We start from the raw sequence: 20,751 nt of genomic DNA, 5'->3' as shown, positions 1-20,751 counted from the left end.
AACAAGGATGCCAGCTGGTACTAGTGAGCCCCAATTACAACATGAGTAGCCCTCTTCTAAAAATGTCTCTCTCGTGATGGGACACTGTGACTTACTAGTAAGATTTAAAACAGAAGATGACTGTTTACATGTATTCCTTTAAACTTAACATGGTACACGTTTCTTAATGTACCCAATAGTCTGTATTTGATTGAAAAACTTAATTGATTGTGTTCAATGAAAAAAAGTGTTTTTTATGTACCCAAATATATATATTTTTTTACATTTTTGTGCGTGTTATCATACTGTCATAATCTAATGAGCTGGACACAGCTGGCGTGAGCTAATTGCATCAGTTGAAACACTTCAATTCATGAAAAAAAAAAGCAATTCTCTTATTTTTCTTGCTATTTTGCAACTTGAATTTCACAGTGACCTTCTACCGCATTTTGGCCAAGGCACTCTACTTATAATAAACTAATTAAACCAAAACATTATATTCACAATTATACACTAATGTAGAAGCAGTCAACAAAGTAAAAAAAAACAAATACAAACACAGCATCTGACAGGAAATAAAGTAGATTTTATTCTACAGCATTAAGAAAGGGGCAGAAGATTATCCTCAAGCTTTGTTGTCCGACCCCTGACTATTTGGTACAGTGTTCCCTTGCAGCCCTGTCATTGTAAATCTGTGTACATGTCAGAATGTTACCCTCTCCGGTGTTTACATTATGTACCCTACCCTGCCCTACCCCGAGAACACAACACAGTCCAGCACATGAATACACTCCTGAATAACTGAAGCAAGTAAAAAAAAAAAGTGTCTTGCACTTGACACAATTTTTGAAACATGTTAATTCTAAAGAGAGATACTCCTTTAGATTTGTAGAGAAAACATAATCCAACAAATATCAGCTCACTGGGGGGAAGGTCGGTCGGTGGCGGCGGCGCGGGTAGCGGTGTGCCGGTGGTTTCTGGCGGTGGGTGCGGGGCCTCCACCCTGCCACCTTGTTTCGGCCTCCCCTTTCCCCATGTCCACTCAACCTGGTCCAGGGATCAGAATCCTACCCACAGTCGTCGGGTACGCTACTCTCCCCAGGCGGCGTTCAAAGATGAGCCCTGTGTTGTTGTGCCCCCGCTAAATGGGCCGTGTGGAAACACAAGAGCTATGAACTATGCTGCATGGCTCATTTTGCGCCGTACATGAGCGGAAATAACCGATGTTGTTGAACAGCTGCGGTTATTTAATCCTGATGTTTAAAAACCACGGTTAATCGTAAAATCAGTTAATTGCTGCACCCCTAGCCTAGGGTGACCAGATTTCCCGTTTTTGAGCCTTGGGTCCAGTGTCTCGGTGGATTTCGCCGACCTTACTGTTTTGTCCTAATATGCAAGTCCCGTCCTGGCGTCCTGTTTTTTTGCCAAGTGTCTGTCAATCACAGAGTTGTCATAGCGATTCATACGATAAACCCAATCAAAGGGAATTAAATTATTTTAGCATTACTGTTGACCAAGACTGACTAGCGAATTTGGTGAAATTTATTGTATGATACCAAAACTTACGATTTTACTTGCGACATATCATTCTGTTTCACCAATTACACCAAGAAACAAATTTTAAATGTGGGAGGAAGCCTTAGTAACAAGAGACAACTATGCAAACTCCACACAGGAAGCCCAGACCCCTGATTCAAACTCACAACCTCAGAAGTGTGAGACAGTTGTGCTAAATCCTCAGTCACTGTGCCACAGCGCGAGACATCATAGATTGCTGAATCATTCCCACATATGTTATTGTGATTTTTATTCTCCACACTTTTTTGCCGTGAAACAACTCCCACATAATACTTATACCGATTTACACCGTTCGAATTTCAACTTGCTTCAAAAATTCATGCCGGGGAATATATCGTCTGATTCCACATTACTTACAGTATTCACTCAATTTAACGGTAAATATCAACTTTCCCCCATTCATTTTCAATGGGACTGACATTGAACTGTCCATGCCCACTTCCGTACATACAATTGATCATCATTGCCAGGTCTCTGATACAGCTCGGTGGCGCAGTTGTAAAGTGCATTGTCCAGTAACCAGGAGGTCGCAGGTTTGAATCCCATGGATATATTTGCAATGTACAGTCGGAGGACTGTGCATTGCAAATATATCCTTGATGGCCATTATACTACATGATATACATGTGTACCAACTGACTATCATATCAGGAAATTGATTATAATTTCACTGAATTGATTAAATGCATGTTATCTTTCAGCATCAGACGACACTTTTCAAAATAAATACACCATTAGCCATGAATCTGAACAAGTCAAGTCAGCTCAGTGCTTAGAGCAATTGCCTGCCACCACAGAGAACCTGGGTTCAAACCCCGCTTGGACCACATTTTAGTACATTTGATAGTTTGATACCAACTGATTATCATATCAGGAAATGGATTATAATTTCTCTGAAATTATTAAATCCCAACCTTACACAGATTGCAGTTCAAGTTTTCTTTTTATCCATTTGTCATTTAACTACAATTAAAAATGTTAATTTTCACATAATTTATCTTGTGGTTTATTTCATAAGCACAGAAATTGCTCTTTGTCTCGTTACAAATATTGTTTTAAAATGACTAAGTCATCACAGTAAAAAGGCAAAATAGCCCATTTCCAATCTGAATGTTCCTGATTGTCTTTTGTGCAAAATGTAGTATAACTTAATTTTAGATTATACATATGTATGTATTTTAAATGTACAAGCAGAAGATCAGGAACAATATTTAAACAGTTTTTCCCAAATACCATTTTTCTAATTCAAAGATTCTGTATCTGTCAAATGCAATGTTTAGAAAAGCCCACAGATGCTCTGTGCTAAAATATGATGGTGCCAGCAGTTTGTTTTTACTTCCACTGTAGGGCAAATTCCCAAGCAAGCATAAGTGTCGGCATAGCAACCAGTAAAAGCCAGTAAGATTTGCAGCATCTTCAATAAAAGTTTGGTTGGGTTGGCTGGAAAACCCTGTAGATTTAGACAAGCGAGAACCATCAAATCGTTACGTTTGGACGAGTGTGTAATTCCTTCTCGTGGGGTCATTTTCACAGTAACACTGATCGTAAACTAGTATGATAATTGTAGCCAGCCACATTCAATTGTGAAACAAATGCAGAGAATTACATTGCAGGCAGAAATAAGCTGACAATATCTAAAGTTCAAAGGCTGAAAGTGCTCGGAATTCTTGTCACCAGTGCATGTTTAACATCGTGTTTGAATGGTATTTGTTCCAGTGCCATCAAACATTATTAATTATGACTGGCTCAGTCTTCCAAACTTACTTAACATATTTCTCTCTCTATGAGGTAGAGAGAGAGAGAGGGAGCAGAGTTAGGTGGGCGTCTGGCGGGTTACAAATAGCGCATACAGAGACTCATGCTGATTAGCTGCAAATGAAGATAGGAAAGGGAGGAAGGGAGCGAGCCATGAACACATAAAAGACTGTGACATCAAGTGGGATGCAAGCAGTGAGTTAGCTTCAGCAGAGAGAGACAGACACTCCCCACCACCTTCCGGAGCTGAGCCAAAGTGGGCTATATGGTTCTACTGTGGGGTGTTTCCCCCAATAGCAGCTTTCCCACAGTCTCTGTCACGGAGCCCCGAGAGCGCAAGAGCCTGTTGCCTGGATACCTGACTGCTATTGCGGATGCAGCGAGAAAGCCAGGACTGAATGAACTGTGTATGTCTGTTGGCGGGCGCTGCTGCCATGGGAAAAGCACCGCCGACTCTTTCGATGGCTCGCTCGCTTCCACTTACTGGCTGACTTGCTGACATGGCACGTATGAATAAGTAAGAAATCCCCTTAATACTGTGGCTTTTCCTAAATTCTGTAGGAGGGGGTGACTGGAACGAAGATATGGCAAATAGGACAACAGTTCGGTAAAGAGAAGGAAATTGGCAGATTACCTGGGATACTAACCAAAAATATATGAAGATAGAGAAGGTCTACCTGAATTGCCAGATTACCTGGGATACTAACCAAAAATATATGAAGATAGAGAAGGTCTACCTGAGAAAAAGACACAACTCTGGGGAATCGCTTGTAGCATATTAGAAACAGAAGCTGGTAAGGACTAGTGAGGAGTGGGACTGGTGGGGCTTTAGAAAACAAGAAGTCCACGAACCTGTGTGTGGAGACATGCAGGTCCATTCTTCTGGTCCACATTGCAAATCCTCCATTTTCGTCCTCAATGAAAGATGTGTGCTGCCAGCCAAAATGGAAATTCATCGGTAGGTAGCTGTTGTCAAAGATGGTTTTCAGATGACTCATTGTTGTTTTGTTTTGCTATCCATTCATGTTGCTATTCTCTTGCTCAGTGTAGTTGGAGAGAGGGACTTTCTTAAAGACAGCACAATGTGAAATGCTGTTTGACTGCAAATTGAGTTTTTTTTTTTTGTGCCATTCAATCTTTCCTTTACTGTAGCATTTGAAGTACTTAGATTGATTGTCTCGCTCTCTTGGGTTAGACAGCAGAAACGGAAGGTGTATTTTCGTGAATGCACATCTGAGACTCATACCTCAAACTTGTGATGTGTATAAAATCTGCCAAGACGGTCAGCATCATTCTATGAAAAGTAACGTTTTACAGGATAAATGTAAAACAATTATTTCATAAAACGTTTTACATATAACTCTCTCTTCACAGCCATGAGTTTTTGTTACACATATGTTTTCAGTTTCAGCAGATTTCTTGCTGTGTATTTGTAAACAAGAACAAGGAATGGATTTCCATCCATGCATCCATTTTCGTGACTGCTTATTACTCGCAAGAGTCGCAGGGGTGCTGGAGCCTATCCCAGCTGGCTTCGGGCAGTAGGCGGGGTACACTGGTTGCCAGCCAATCGCAGGGCACACAGAGACGAACAACCATCCACACTCACAATCACACCTAGGGACAATTCAGAACGCCCTCATGTCTTTGGAATGTGGGAGGAGACCAAAGTACCCAGAGAAGACCACGCAGGCATAGGGAGAACATGTAAACTCCATCCAGGAAGGCCGAAGCCCGGACTCGATCTTACACCCTCAGCACTGGGAGGCGGACATGCTAACCAGTCAGCCACTGTGCCGCCCGGAATGGCTTTTATGACGAGCAATTGCAAATCGCTGAATCTCAGCATATAACTGGATTAGCCAGGTAAACTGTTGTAGCATTGAATTGCTATTTGATATTAGAATCAGTATAATTCATAGCTTCCTGATCCAATGCCTGATTGAAAGAGTGTCCTATAAGAATCTTTTTTTTTTTTTTTTTGGGACCAAGTATGTAAAAAAAACAAAAAAAACACACAACACTGAATTTGCCTCTGGTAGTATGAGCTACACTAATATTGTGAACTAATATTACTTCCTGTTATGGCTTATAACCTGCAGCCAATATAGCCACTAGCGCAAAGCTGGGCAAACACGGACTATAGGTAGTTTTACTTGATGCTTGTTGGAGAAATCGCAAGTATTTTCACACTTTACAAAGCCAAAATCAAACGGCATACCAGTTGTCCGTCTTTGGCCTATCATCTACACAAAGTGTGCTGTTGGTGGGCACAACTAAACCTGAAAGCGAGAAGTTCTGAGAATTGTGTCTATGAGAAAAAAATGGCATAGTCCATTTTGATTAATTGATTTGTTTACAGTTGTATTTTACAGGAGAAGTATTCTATTCAAGGACCAAATACATCTTTTAAAACAGTCTTTGTTTTTCATAGTTTTACATTCAAGCAGAAGTAGAAAATGTTGATTAATCGTGATGGATTACGGAAAATTGTGTGATTAACTAAAACAATTTAATTACCTGAAAGCACTAAAATATAGTTAAGTACTGTTCTAAAGTGGCGCAAGTTCACATGACTGATATCATCCTAATTTCGATATTAACTCATTCATACCCAAAAACGTATGAATACGTTTTTGAAATAGTTTGTCCTATACTCCCAAAAACATATGAATATATTTTTCAATACTTTGTCCTTCAATCCCAAAAACATATTTATACGTTTTATATATTTTTTGCTTTTTTTATGTTTGAGCATACAGAAGGCTTTAATACAGCTTCTGACATGAAGAGGTTGCTTAAAGCAATGGTAAAAAATGGCCAGCAGGTGGCAGCGAAGTATACGAGATCAGCCAGGGCCACGTTGCAACAAGCTCTTTTTGCTAGTGTTTTCAACAGGTTTGTGAATAATGATGAAAGTTAGCTATATTCTAATGCTAATTGCTGCAGAACGGAAACGTATACAAATGTACTTTTTTCATGATGAAAGAAGAGACTCTAATCTTTAATTTGGTAGGTTCCATGTCTTTATAGCAATAGAACACAATATTCTGTGTACCTTGCAAAATCAGTCAAAATCCAGTAAAACAGCCAAGAGCGAAGGGGGTTGCTTCAGTGAAAATGGCTGGGAGTGAATGAGTTAATGTCTTGAAGGTTCATATCTCGATTACAATAACCCTATATCGCCAAGCCCTAATGCTAATACTAGATTTGATCACCACATTGGCCTTCTAATGATACACAACGATAAAAATGCTGCACTGTGCGCTGCACTTTTCTTTTTACTTTGCATCTGGGCTGTTAACAGTGGGGAATCCTTTTTTCCCTGGTGTCTGAACTGTCAGAGGTTGCTCCTCTCAGAGCTTACCAAGGATTTCCCTTCCCTTCTGTGTTGTGGTGCCAGTACCCTGAAGGCTTGGTTCAGATACAGCTCACCTACATTGCCAACTTCCACATTTAGCTGCTGCAACATAAGACCACACTTGTTAATTATTAAGAAGATACAGTTTCACAACATGACAGGAACAAATCCATCTTGTTTGGCTGATATATACAGTATGTAATGATTAGTGGAAAAACTAAAATGGGTATTTACAGTTGCAATCAAATTGGTTAAAGTGTACTTAAGTTATTTTTTTCCATGAATGATATGCTATCAGTCCTGAGAACCCTGAGAAGAAAGTATTTTTCAGTGGAAGTGGATGTTTGTTGTAAACATTTTCATCTTATCCATGCATCTGAAAACTGGAAAAATCATTTTGTAACAATAGGCTAGTAAAAGTTTGAGATCAGAGCTTTTTTACTTAAAATTATTTCAGACTGAGTGCAAAACAAAAATTTAAATGGGAATTTACAGTTGCAATCAAATTGGTTAAAGTGTACTTAAGTAATTGTTTTCCATGAATGATATGCTATCAGTCCTGAGACCTTGTTTATGAAAATGAGGGGTGTGTGTGTGTGTGTGCGTGTCTGCGCGCGTGTGTTTGCTTGCGTGTTTGCCAGAATCCTGTAGAGTGAGAAGGGTTTACTTACCAACACAGTTTTAAGGCAAATTCATGAAAACGCCACCACAAATGTAACACCTAGCATAAGAGAATGTTCTCACCAATGCCACTGTTTACACGTCAACTGAAGTAAACACCAGATTACCAAGTTATCTGTATCAGGTCTTACTTATAAGGCGTTTTCCATTACAGGTTCCGGAATGAAACAGGATCAACTGAACTGAACAGAATTTTTTACGCAGACGAAAAATCTATTTAGATGTTTAACCGAGTGAGACACAACTGCCCGTCGCCTGCCGCCAAGACATAAAAATACAGTATACACAATACACATATATTGTGTTTTACCACAATACTTAAACACAGCCAGGTCTAGTCAAGTGAATGAGAGCAAGTCCTGTCTTTCAATACATCCCCATTTTTGTCTTTAACTCACTCAAACCCCAAAAATGTATATCTCAAGCTTCAGTATTTCATCCACAGGTACATATAAAATTCTAAATAGGGTTAAATAGTTGCACTGTATATACTTATACGGGAAGCTGTGTCTCGCTCGTTTACAACCTGGAAATAGCCGTGTCCGGTGGAGTTCCTTGCCACATCGCTTAAAGAAATGCCAAATCTGTCGGCCAGTCAGATGACAGTGACATCACGGCCCTCCTTGGCCTGCTCTCTAGAACCAGGTTGGAATTGGTTCTGAGGAATGCTACCATTGTCATCGCTCTGCCTCAATAATGTGTAATGTAAAAGCGCCCACATTGGGCAGAAACAGGCTGTTTCGGCATAGAACTAGTAGAATGGAAAAGGGAACAAGTTTTTGTACTTTTAATTTTCATTTGAATGTGGAAATGATTACAAACCAGCATAGTGTGGTATTGGTTAGCACTTCTGCCTTACAATCTAGAGGTTTTGGGTTCGAATCTCAGATCAAGCCTTCTTTTGTGGAATTTGCATGTTGTATGTTTTTTTTTTCAGGTACTCTGGCTCCCCCATGTATACCAGAAACAATATAATTAATTTTTTTAAGTTAATTGAAGACTGAATTTCCCATTGGTACAAATGGTTGTTCATACACCCTGTGATTGACTGGCAACCTGTCCAGGGTATGTATACCCTGCCTCTTGTCTAAAGTCATCTGGGATTGGCTCCAACTCACATCACCCTAATGAGGTTGTGTGGTATAGAAAATGGATCAATGCATGGATGAATGATTTGAAATAATGAAAGAGAATGCACAGTATGTACAGTATGATAGGTAGCTAGTTTCTGGGGTGGGGGAGGTCAGTGATGTATGGTGGGGCCAAGGCATGGAGGAATTTCTAAGTACTATGACAAGTTTGAAAACTATGCAGAGCCTGACTGGGAGCCAATGAATCTGAATTACGGTGTGGGCGGGGTGCAGCCCAGGTTTTTGTGCAGGTGAGAAGCCAGGGAAGCAGTGTTCTGGACATACTGAAGTCTGTCCAAGACTGTTGCAATAGTCCAATTGTGAAGTTGTTGGGACATTGATGAGGGTCTTTGCTACATACTCACTTAGTGATGGGGGGAATTTGGAAATTATTTTGAGGTGATAGAAGGCTGACTTGATGGTGGATTTGATGTATATATGACTAGGTTTGTACATTTTTCTTTTGTTGAAATACATTAACCTTATTATTGTATCAACATAAAACGAATACGTTTTTAACTTCCTCCTACCCCTTTTGAACATATAAACTATTTTCTTTCTTCCTATTCTTGTTTTTCTTTTTACGTCAACTTATATTTTATAGTTGTAATGTGTTTTGTGTTTTCTTCATGTTGATCTGCTCAATAAAAAAACAAACCAATCCAAAAAAAAACAATGTGGGTCGGGGTCAACTGTGCCAACCTTCCCAAGCAGCAACATGGGGCTGATGGAGACTAAAGGAAAAATTATTTTATCTTTGAATGTATGCAACTCTTTTTAGAATCCATTATCCTATTGATTATTCCATCGATCACTCGAGTAATGAACCTTGAAGGAAAGTTTAACTCATTTTATTATTATCTCAACTTTTTCAATACAGCTATGCAGTTATTCATTTTATTTTGAAGGCACTGATTGTTGGTTCCCAAAGGTTATACATGAGTGCAGTCTAATGCAGCCCAGACCTGCTCTCTTGTCAATGTGCTCCCTGTCTCTGTGTGAATAGTAATGTGATTAAGAATCTTGTTAAATGTGCCAGTCTCCTACTTAACACACAGTCGGCACTCTGAACCCTGGCAACACCCTAAAAAGACCTACGCCTGTGCATGGAGCCATTGCATCATAAGTGTGACCTGACACATTTGTGTGCTCGCTACTTAACTTTGTTCAGGGGGCAATTGACTTGCATAATATGTGCATGAAAAACAAGCCCTTTTCATAAGTAGCTTTAAGGTGTTGGTTTGATACCTTGCTCTTGGTTGCCTTGTTCGGCTATATCTAAAAGCGGAAGTCAACCTTAATCATTTGTAATAATATTTACTTAATCATTTGTAATATGTTACATGTGACCTCACTAGTCTTAACATGACATTCTGATTAATATTACATATGTGGAATATGAGTTATGCAGCAAATTCCAGCCGTTTTATCCATCACAGGGGGCGGCCATTTTGCCACTTGCTGTCGACCGAAGATGACATCACAGTTGCTCAGGGCTCAGCCAACAACCAATCACAGCTCACCTGTTTTCTGAAGCTGATCTGTGATTGGTTGTTAACTGATACCTGAGCAACTGTGATGTCATTTTCACGCAACAGCAAGTGGCAAGATGGCCGCCTACCGATATAGCTAAAGATGGCTGGGTAACTCTTATTCTACTAACGCAATATTAACCAGAATATGGCATTTAAACTTGTGGGGCTGCATAGAACATATGTCTTTGCTTTTCTTTTTAAAGACAAAAAGGGTTCAAAAGAACAAAATTAACACCAAAGACTGTATAGATTATAGAAGACAGGATGATTATTATTTTTTTTTTACATTTTATTGTCTAGAACTTTTCTGCGGTTCACTCCCCCTTTAATTAATACAGTAATATAAAATAAAAATATTTGTCTAAATAAACAATGCTTTTCAAATTCAAATACTACGTGCACATCTGTCCAGCCATTGTCTATATCACTCATCCTGTTGAGGGTTCTAATTATATTGATAATTATAGAAATAAGGTTTCAAGCTGCATTTCGTGCTAATGATCCTGCAATTCAAAAACTAATTGGCTATGCTCAGTTTTATTGTTATTTCATTATTATTAGCCAATTTGGATGGAGCAGCCTGGAAAGAGACGTGCACTTTCTTTAACATTCACTTTAGTTTAGTAGTCGTTTCCCTGCATGCCACTAGATGAAAAGCAGTCTGACAATTGCTTTCATGACAGCATACATTATTAAGGGCCTTATTTAGTAGTCCTTATCTTATTTGTGTTGCCTAAATCCTGCTTGTATGTTGCTTCTATTTCTTCCAAGAATGTTGGTCGGTCCAACCTTTTTTCAACTCCTCTTCGTCGTATCAGTAACTGAATAACTAATCATTTGACCTACTGTTTTATCATTTTTACTATGCCACTTGACATTAACTACACATTCTCTCACACCAATAAGTCATAAGCCATACTTTTTATTGCTTGACAAAGTGTTGCAGAGATTCCGATGTTGCTCTACGAGAGGCGATTACATGGAAAAGGGCATTCATTCAATGCAGTAAAATTCTAGAAAACCACATGAGGGTTCTTCCTCTAGGGAGCTATCTCTTCATTGAGCTAATGGTTTCTGTAAGTGACTTGCTACAACTCATTAAATCTAGGAGGATTGCATGTATTCTACTCATTAAACAAGCCTGCTACTTAACTAGATCAGTTGATGGTCCAGGTAATTACCAGTCTATGATGATTTCTGCCATAATGACTTAAATTAGATGATTAATTAGCAAGGAAGCATTCATGTCTAACTAACTAAATTCGAATGATTGTTATATTGGTAACATCCTTAATGGACCCAGTTACAAAAGAAAACTTTTTAGGTTGCTAGCACTGGGAATAAGTTTTGCTCAGAACAAATCACAATGTCTGTCCATCTTAATTGAAGGCCTGCACATTGTCCTGCCACAGTTACTCATTCCCACACCCTCACTGTGCATTTTGCACGGATAATCTTAGCTACTATATTTAGTCACTTGTGATGATGGCTGCTTTGTCACACCTGAGGTGTTTTTCCCATTATCACGCCGCGTGTCATTTCTCTCTTGCTCTGTCTTTTTTTTCTCCTACCATCTGTTTGAGATGACTCATACTTATAGTTAGAGGGTATTTTCGCATATGTCAGCAAATGTTTCAATGGATTAAAAAAGTGAGAAAATCAATATACAGCAGATATTAAAAGTCTAAGCACCCCTGATCAAATGCCTGGGTTTTGTCATATAAAAAGTGACCAAGATAAGACATTTCAAAACGTTTATACTTGTACACACTCCAATCAAAATAGCTTCATCGTTTATTTTCACCTCCCCTTATTTATTTTGTAGGTCATATAAATGGTGGAAAAGTTTTGAAATTATTTATCTTGATCTGATTCTTCCAAGTCTCACTCAACCTGGCATTTGAACAGTATTTATATAACAGTTGTAATTTTAGCCAAATGTTCTGCTCATAATGATTGAAATTATTCTTGAGGGACAGCATACCAAATCATGTTTTGTTTTTTGTTTTTTTGCACACCTAATCGTTTGAAGCTTTAAAAAAATTGGATGTATAATTAGAATGCTTTTCCTCTAACACTGAAATGGTCAGAGGTATACTGAGGATAAAGGAGCTCAGGGCTCATTCGGAAGATGTGCAGCTGGGTTTGGATACGGGCAATGAACGTCAGAACGCCAAGAGCCCCAGGGAGTTAACTAGAAAAGAGTAAGCCACAAAAGAGGAAGGATGCAGATGTATCCAGGACCCTCCCTAGAGCTCCTCTGTTCTTACACTCCTTCCTCTTAGCCAAACCCAACTGCACTTCTGCTTTAATAACCCTTGAGCTCCATCTTCACCCTCAATTTACTTCTTTCATTTTCCATTCCTTGAGCTCATCAACTCTCAGAGACTCTCCACAGATTTTCAACCTAAGCAGCAAAAATGTTTAACCATAGTCTTTCCTAGTAGTTCCTGTTCATCATCTGCAATGCAGATATTAACCGAAACAAGTCAAGAGTCAGTGTATAGAAAAAGACTCACCACACTGAAAAAAATACCAAGGTAAAAAATAACCCAAATTGGGGCAAAAGGGACTGACCCAATTTTGTGGGTTAAATAAATAACCCCCAAAATTGGATCAAATGAATAACACACAAAACAACCCTTTTTTCCCCCCATTCTTCTTCTACACTTTTTGTATATCCATGCGTGCACCACACTGCCCCTAAGAGGCCAAATCACGCACAGCAGTTATTTATTTTTATACATTGTTATTTTAACATATTATTTCACTTGTTACTAATTTAATTTCTGGTTCTTTAAAGTTATGTGTATGATTTGTGAATAAATGCAAATAAATAAATAATCGTGATTTCAATATCCATCAAAATTGTGATTACTATTTTTTTCCATAATTGCCCAGGCTCAATACAACACTAACTTGCTCACAGAATAGGTACCGCTTTGACTAATCCTGGCATATGACATCATGACAGCAAATTACCTGCAGTGGCTCTGTTCCTCTTTGAAGTCAGAAACCATTCTCAGAACCTCATTAACTTTAATGAATAAGAGGAACTTATTCTCATCTTCTATTACCATTTGCACATACTATTCTGGTCTGATTTATACATAGTGTGTGTCTGTGTGTGCTCATCTGTCCCATTACTGATCTTTTAACTCATTCACTCCTAGTCATTTTCACTGAAGCAACCCCCTTAACTCCCAGCTGCTTTGCTGGATTTTGACTGATTTTGCAAGGCCCACAGAATATTGTGTTATATTGCTATAAAAACATGGAAGAAACCAAAAGAAAGAATAAAGTCTCTTCTTTCATCAGGATTTTTTAAAAATATTTCTTACTGTTTCAGTTTTGGAGCAATTAACATTAGAATATAGTTTCATCATTATCTATTTAGAATTCTGAGTAATTGCGGGGGTTTTCAACATGGTCTTGTTTAATTTCTTATGCTCTGCTGCCACTTGCTGGCCGTTTGTGTAATAACTACAATTTCTTCAACCATTCTTTGCAGTTGAGAGGCTGCATCAAAGCGCTAGCATAAAACATAAAAAACGCATAAATGCGTCTTTGGGATACTTAAATTTTTTTCCCCAAAATAACTTTACAGTAAGCTTTTTATTTGACGATTTATGACTGAAATGCCTTCTAATTAGTAGATTACCACCTTAGCTGTTCACAATGAGTACTTCTTTAAGCCTCTAGAGGGCCAATAGTTTTCAAACTGGAATTGGGTTAGAATTTCCCGCACCCTGTCTGCGTAATGTGCGTGATGTGTATGTGCATTTAAATTTTTTGTCAGCAGGTGGCAGTAGCGATTCGAAATGGAATATTCTACGTTCAGTAGCTTTAAACATTTCAAATAGAACATATTTATACGTTTTTGGGAGCAAATGAGTTAAGAGGAAAATAACGGTAAGCACTTTGCATGGGTACAATAAATAGAAAACATCAGCAGTGTTGTTATGGTACTGAACATCAAAATTTTACAATCAAAATTTCTATGTTGTCAACAAGTGAAAATTATATTCTGTTATCACAAATTAGAGGAAGTTTATTAATTATAATGTGAAAGGCGTGACTACACATTAGTGTATGGGATTTAGTGGCATCTCATTCTAATTTACTGATGGCGGGCCCGTAGGGCAATACAATTAAGTAAAGACGATTTCTGTAAAAGAAGATGGTGAGGGTAGTCTGGATTGATCCCATCAGTCAAGTTTAACAGCTACTTAACAAAGAGAATAACTATAATCCATCTGTGACATAATGACCTAAAATATAAAGGTTCCACACACGTCTGGTCTAAAGATGGCTATAATAATGGATTGAAGGCGGGTGCCGTGAGTCGAAACACATCGTCGTCTCTCTCACAGTACTTGCACACAACTCCAAACTCTTATAAATCCCCTACAAAATGTGAAAACTGTAAAGTGAGGCACATAACGTTTTGCGGCTGTGTTGGGGTTTAGTAAATGAGATGCAAATCAGCTCCGGTCTCTTCATCTCCAATTTCATCCCCGCATATCTAGATCAGCAAATTTGACATAATTTATTCCCACTCAGATATAATTGTCTGAAGTGCCCTTTTGATTGCGGTGTAATAACAACCTAACTGTAGTGGAGGCCTATTCTGTAATCAAATTTAAGTGGGTGTACAATCCACAGAAATTGTAGAAACTCTTGAAAATTGTAAAGACGGTATATAGTACTTGTAGTAAGTGCATTTTGTGTGTGCTCTTGCATTGCTGATATTAACTCATTCACTCCCAACAATTTTCACTAAAGCAACCCCCTTCGCTCCCGGCTGTTTTACTGGATTTTGACTGATTTTTTTGTAATAATTACCATTGCTTTAAGCGATCTATTCAGGTCAGAAGCTGCATCAAAGCTTTCTGTATGCTCTAGCATAAAAAAAACATTAAAAAAGCAAAACAAGGAAAAAGTGTTTAAAAATGTATTTATACCTTTTTGGGTTTGAATGAGTTAAAGGTTGACTGCTTCTCCATTTAGTTAAACTTACAGTGGAAAGTTTGTCCATGAAATTGTCAACAACCATTTTGGGGGGAAATTTGTCCAGGTTCAACCATGACAATTGTTTGTGTGATTTGAACAGAAACAGTACAGAAAAATATCCTGCCGTTGGGCACCACAGGTTTCAAGTTGGCATTAATCTGAAAGTTGAAATTTGCGATAATTGCTTGTCTGTAAAAATCTAAATTGTGCTTGAGTGTTGAACGGACGTTTTCTGTTTTTGTGTCTCCTGTGTTTTCCTTTAGTGAACAGAGTATCTGCCAGGCACGAGCTGCTGTTATGGTGTACGATGATGCCAATAAAAAGTGGGTTCCAGCGGGCGGCTCGACTGGCTTTAGCAGGGTCCATATCTACCACCACACAGGAAACAATGCCTTCCGTGTGGTGGGGCGCAAGATCCAAGATCATCAGGTCAGTGCGTATGTTTTGATTGACCAGCTCTCCAGTTAAAGTAGGCTTTGAGTTCATAAAAAACAACAACATCATCTTACCAAATATGGTGTATCTAAATGTATTTTACTATAGCCTAGAGTTTTATGTATCCGATATGATGCTGTATGACAACACAGCTTGGGAATTCTGTGGTGAGCACAAGCTCGGACAACACCACATGCTTTTTTGCCGTTTTTTCCCAAAAAGAGTTGCATTGTATATTTTTCTAATTAATAATGGCTTTCGGGAACATTTAAAGTATTAGGTTTCCATCTGCTCGTAAAAGTACTCAAATGCTATTTCCTCTGCTGAAACAATTTTGGAAAGAGAAGCTGGCATAAAAAAAAGTGTTTGAGTTTAGTTTATCCACCAAATTCTTCAAAATGCATCTTGAAAAAACACATAGGCATGCAATCGGTCTCTGAGCTTAACCTTTCTCTTCAGTCTTAAGCATTTTTATTACTCTTGTAAGGAGGAGATTTGAGCGCTTCTCAGTGCTTTCAAGCTTAGATTTTTGGGGCACATTAGCTCGCTAAACACACGCAGTATGCACATACATTGATTTATCCGCATGTATCTCTGTAAAATGGATGATGTGTGAGAAGACATGGCGGACATCGTGATGGAAAGTATAATCCTGAATAGTGCTGGCTATACGGGGGAAAAAAAACAACCTTCTATCACGAAATAGACCGTTAATATCACAACAACGTTCTAACACGATATTGATATTTTGAGTTACGCCATAAAAATTGTACGGCAGGCCTATACTATGACCCATATAATATATCCCCATATAAAATATTACAATATACATCCATCCATCTTCTTAACCGCTTGTCTTCACAAGGACTACGAGAGGCGCTGGAGCCTATTATTACAATATTCATGAAAAGGATCAATTATAGTATATACCACGAGTCAGAAATCTGTAGCCAAGTAGTGCAAACAAAACTAGCATATAAATGGTTAAAATTAGCCAATATTCGGCGCCGATATACAAATATCGGCATTGACCATTTTGAAGAATCATCCGGCCGATAATAGATCTATTTAAAAAAGAGTTCCGGGAGAGAGAGGAAATCAGGGAACTAAAAAACTCTCTGCACGTTCTGGTTTTGTTTGAAATTAAAACTAAGATAAGTAAAATTTTAATACTTCAGAAATTTTGAAATAAAAAATAAACTTTATTTAAAAAGTTAAATAATTACTTTCACTCTCAATATAGGGCTGGCACAACTGGTTTGGCTCATTGTTGATAGATTCTGGTTCTGATTATGTGGGACTTTGTTTTGTTTTTTTGGTCCAAAATATCAAACTGTACTGTATTCAGACAAAACTAATAATTAACTTGACGCAAAGTTTAAAATAGCTGTTCCATTAATTACACAATGTGTAACATTAAGAGCAAAATGAGCAAATTTCATGGACTGTTAAAATTAATACAATCATTACAAATTGTCAAATTTCATGCACATAGATAAGTACGAGCAGGCAGGATTTAGTTTAATCTAAGGATTCAGATATTTTTCTGGCCAAACCTTTTGTTGGTGCTGTCTTTTTTTTCCATTAGTTTTCTATAATCTCGACCAACCTTGGGGTCCTGTTAAATTATCTTTACCGCTGTTAGGGAATGTTTTGAATTCCCTCACTCATTATTAGTCTGAACACAAGATGACACAGAGATTAAAGGATTTTACTGCACTACACATTTTTTTCTGGGTATTAACGCATTGTCAGCTCAAAAGAGACAAAATAATTTGTGTGTGTACATCATCCCCACATTTGATGTTGCCAAACTAATACAGTTATAAATATTTCAGTCAAAACAATTCTCTCCTGTGTGGGCATATGGAAAGTGGAAAACTCACAGGAGTTGCTTGACGCATTCCTTCATGGCTGTGGGGGGCCCAAGATTTTGAAAAACATAATGATGGCATTTCATGGACTATGAACACACTCATTGGTTTGTGTAACTATTGAAATGTGCTACAGAAGTATAGGTTACATTTATTTGGTTGGCAGGTATTGGTTTTCTGTGTTTGAATTGACACTTAGACAGCTTGCCTGTGATTGTCATTTGGTGATGCTTTTTCACCCAACAAATATGCTGTCAAATATACATTATCAAACCTATACCTGAATGCAGAGGGTCCTTAGTTTGCTAACATTTATAATAATTCTAATTTAACATCTGAGTTACGGTACGTTTGCCTTGCAATAACTACGGCACGTTCCAACAGATATCAGTTACATCGATACCGTAAACCAATACTCCTTTAGTCATTTTAACAAAGGTATTCAGACCCATACCTGTAACAGATCAGATTGCATAGTACAGTCAATGCAACCTCCAAATTTGAACATAATCTGCAATGTTACCTTTCAAAATGATAGAAATTGAATTAGCACAGAGAATGTTTAACGTAACATTTTTAGCTGTCATACAAGTAAAAATAAGTTATTTTCTGTTAATATTAATGTGAAAACAATTAATAATGTAACTTTGATTCAGTGACGAAGCACTGAAGGAGACTAGCAGCGCTAGCATATTGAAGCTTTCTTTACTAAGATTTCATTAGCGCTGTAAACAAGCCAACGTAGCTAGCTGCTATGATGGTAGCGTGACATAATAGAGAGTTCATATTGTATATTTAAAGAGTTGACAAATTTCCTTTGTACTAGTTGAGCAGAAATTTGTCTAATTCTGCATTGGTTCTGAAACCTCAGCAGCCTCAAGTCCCTTGTTGTGCTTCTTTTTGTCATTCTTGTGTCCCCTTTTTAACAAAAGGAGCTTTTATGTTTTATTTCTTAGAGGTGAGTATTCCAACAGAGTCTCAACAAGAGTCCAGAAGTTAAGCAGATCAGCGGAAGGTTGTGGTTCCTGGCAGTGCTGTTTACATATCATAGCCAGTTAACGGCAGTCAGTTTTACAATGTACTATCAGTTGTTTTGTTTTTTAATTGACAACAAGTATTTTGTATTATTTTTTTAAACTGCTATCTCCTCATTTAAGATGAAATGCAGCAGATTTTTCAGTGTACATTTTCTTCTTTTGTAATTATTCTCGACTAGTCTTATTGTATTAAGTAGCCAGAAACTAGCCATACAGTACGCACCACCTTCCCATCTCACAATAACTTCCATTTCCGGTCATCATCACATCTTTACTCTTTACTGTCACCTTACCCTTAACCTTCTGTGTTGGCAACACAAATCACACAAATATTTTGGTCACTCTTCTCCATTTACCACACCAACATGTATTTGACTTGCCCAACAAGTCAGATCTAAAGAACCTTTATCTGTTCTCCCCTTCCATCTCCAGGTGGTGATAAACTGTGCCATTCCCAAGGGTCTGAAATACAACCAGGCCACACAGACCTTCCACCAGTGGCGAGATGCTCGTCAGGTCTACGGCCTGAATTTCGGCAGCAAGGAGGATGCCAACGTTTTTGCCAGTGCCATGATGCATGCCCTGGAGGTGCTGAACTCCCAGGAGACAGGTAGCGTCCAAAGTGTTGTTTGTCTGTCAGCTGTATGTTTGCTCGTGGTAGACATTTATTGTTGTTCCAATCTGATCTTCATCAATACCTTTTATTTTGCTGAATTTTTGTTTGGTTGTTGATTTCGTCTCAACTTTCTTGCAACATACTGTTTTTTTTATGGTCCAATAATTGTGCCTTTATTTTCTGAAGCCTTCTGTAGGGTAGGAAATTCAGTACATCACAAATTATTTGCCGGTGTGCAGATTTGGAGGGAAAAAGATAATGGAACCTTTAAATCCCAGCATCACTAAAAATATGTGCGTGTGTGTGTTTTAACATGTCATTTTTACACTAGATGACCCTTAAGAGAAAAGGTTACTTCATAATTTGCCTCCAAATATAAAGGTTTATGATGGTTTAACCTTGAAATTTAGTATTTCTATATGCACTACTTATATGGGAAGAGTGTAGTTTGGAAAATGGATGGATTGATGGAGTTACCGGTATCTCAAAAATCACAACACATTGTCAGCGTTGAGCAATGGACTGTGTGGGGTAGTACGTCTTGGTAGTGTGCTGACATTCTTTATGTTCCACTGTGACATAAAAAAAAAAAACTCAAGGAAATTTCTGATGATTTCTGGTGTCCCGACCTTGTGAATGTGAGGTTCCAGCACTGTTTGAACTGGCTATATTCACTCGCAAGTTTTTGGATACAGTGACGATCATGGAGTGTCCTGTTAACGAAAGATTAGCCACGCCAATTAATTGGACATAACGGTGTAACTAGTACTGTAATGTTATATCTCATGTTTAAAAATATTCACAACACATTTGGAGCACTTTGGTATTCATAGCTGGACTAAATTATCTTACAAATAGTCCTTGGCTGTGACCTTGGTGGTACAAATTGGCCTTGGTTTATGACTCATACACTGGTTGCATACAGCGGTCTCATCCTGTGGCGGCATACAGCATTTATTGGCATGCTGGAATAGATAAAGAAGCAGTTGAGGGAAAGGGGATCTTGTAACACGGCTGGGTGCAGATCTTTAACTCATTCACTGCCAGACCAGTACAAATTAATCCTTGACATCTATAGTCGTCAATGGCAGTGAATGTGTTAAATATGTAATGATGCTTCATCAAAGGCAAAGTAAAGAATGTACAGTAATTGCAACTGCAGAGGCGGCTCCACATGACCCGCTTGGCCCCACAATCACCCGTCTTCATTATGCGCAACAACCCTTCCACTCGCGAGTCTCTCATCGCGCTATAATCCTATCTTCTAATTGAGTGAATAGTGATGCCTCGTTATGGTAATATGCCTCATTATACTGCATTATTTTGCTGCTCTAGTGTAAGTTTGTGCACACACATGTATGTAACCTGTCAAATTGTGAACCTAATGCATTAGACATACTGTACGTGATAATATATTATACATAGTCATTAGTAGGGCTGGGTATCGATTCTAATTTCCTTAATCGATTCAATTTTGATTCACCAGAGTTCAGTTCTATTCAATTTCAATTTTTTTCTGATTCGATTCGATTTACTTAACTTCAATTCGATGTTGATTACTTATAGAACGTCAATTCTTCTTTAAAAAATTCCAGCTCTAGAATTTGTTGAAATTTCAAGCATATGTTTATTGAACAACTTTTAGGATTTGTAAAAATATTGGAGTTAAAAAAAATAAATCAATAGACCTCTTTCTTTTACAAATCTAACAAAAAGTTCAGGGGTCTGCCATCATTCTGACTCTAAATGATAACCAC

The 20,751-nt window shown here is 38.1% G+C and overlaps 1 protein-coding gene across 6 annotated transcripts in view; it reads left to right on the top strand.

Moving 5' to 3' along the window:
• The window catches only part of enah (ENAH actin regulator), a 106,315-nt gene that overhangs the window by 36,616 nt on the left and 48,948 nt on the right, over positions 1 to 20,751 (top strand). For 2 of the 6 annotated variants that reach the window (XM_086061288.1, XM_086061287.1), the window contains exons 1-3: positions 3,861 to 4,270; positions 15,296 to 15,461; positions 18,811 to 18,988. In XM_086061288.1, coding sequence (XP_085917414.1) covers positions 4,179 to 4,270; positions 15,296 to 15,461; positions 18,811 to 18,988 — 436 coding nt within the window. In that variant the 5' untranslated portion in view covers positions 3,861 to 4,178. Of the gene's footprint in view, positions 1 to 3,457; positions 3,830 to 3,858; positions 4,271 to 15,295; positions 15,462 to 18,810; positions 18,989 to 20,751 lie in introns of those variants that run through there. The other 4 variants (XM_086061286.1, XM_086061285.1, XM_086061284.1 and 1 more) reach the window with 3 other exon arrangements.

The sequence above is a fragment of the Leptonotus elevatus genome, chromosome 18, assembly GCF_054856555.1.
Source record: "Leptonotus elevatus isolate MCC_2025b chromosome 18, RoL_Lele_1.0, whole genome shotgun sequence".
Classification (NCBI taxonomy): Eukaryota; Metazoa; Chordata; class Actinopteri; order Syngnathiformes; family Syngnathidae; genus Leptonotus; species Leptonotus elevatus.
Note: the sequence above shows the minus strand (reverse complement) of the source record. Positions and strands in the feature narration are given on the sequence as shown.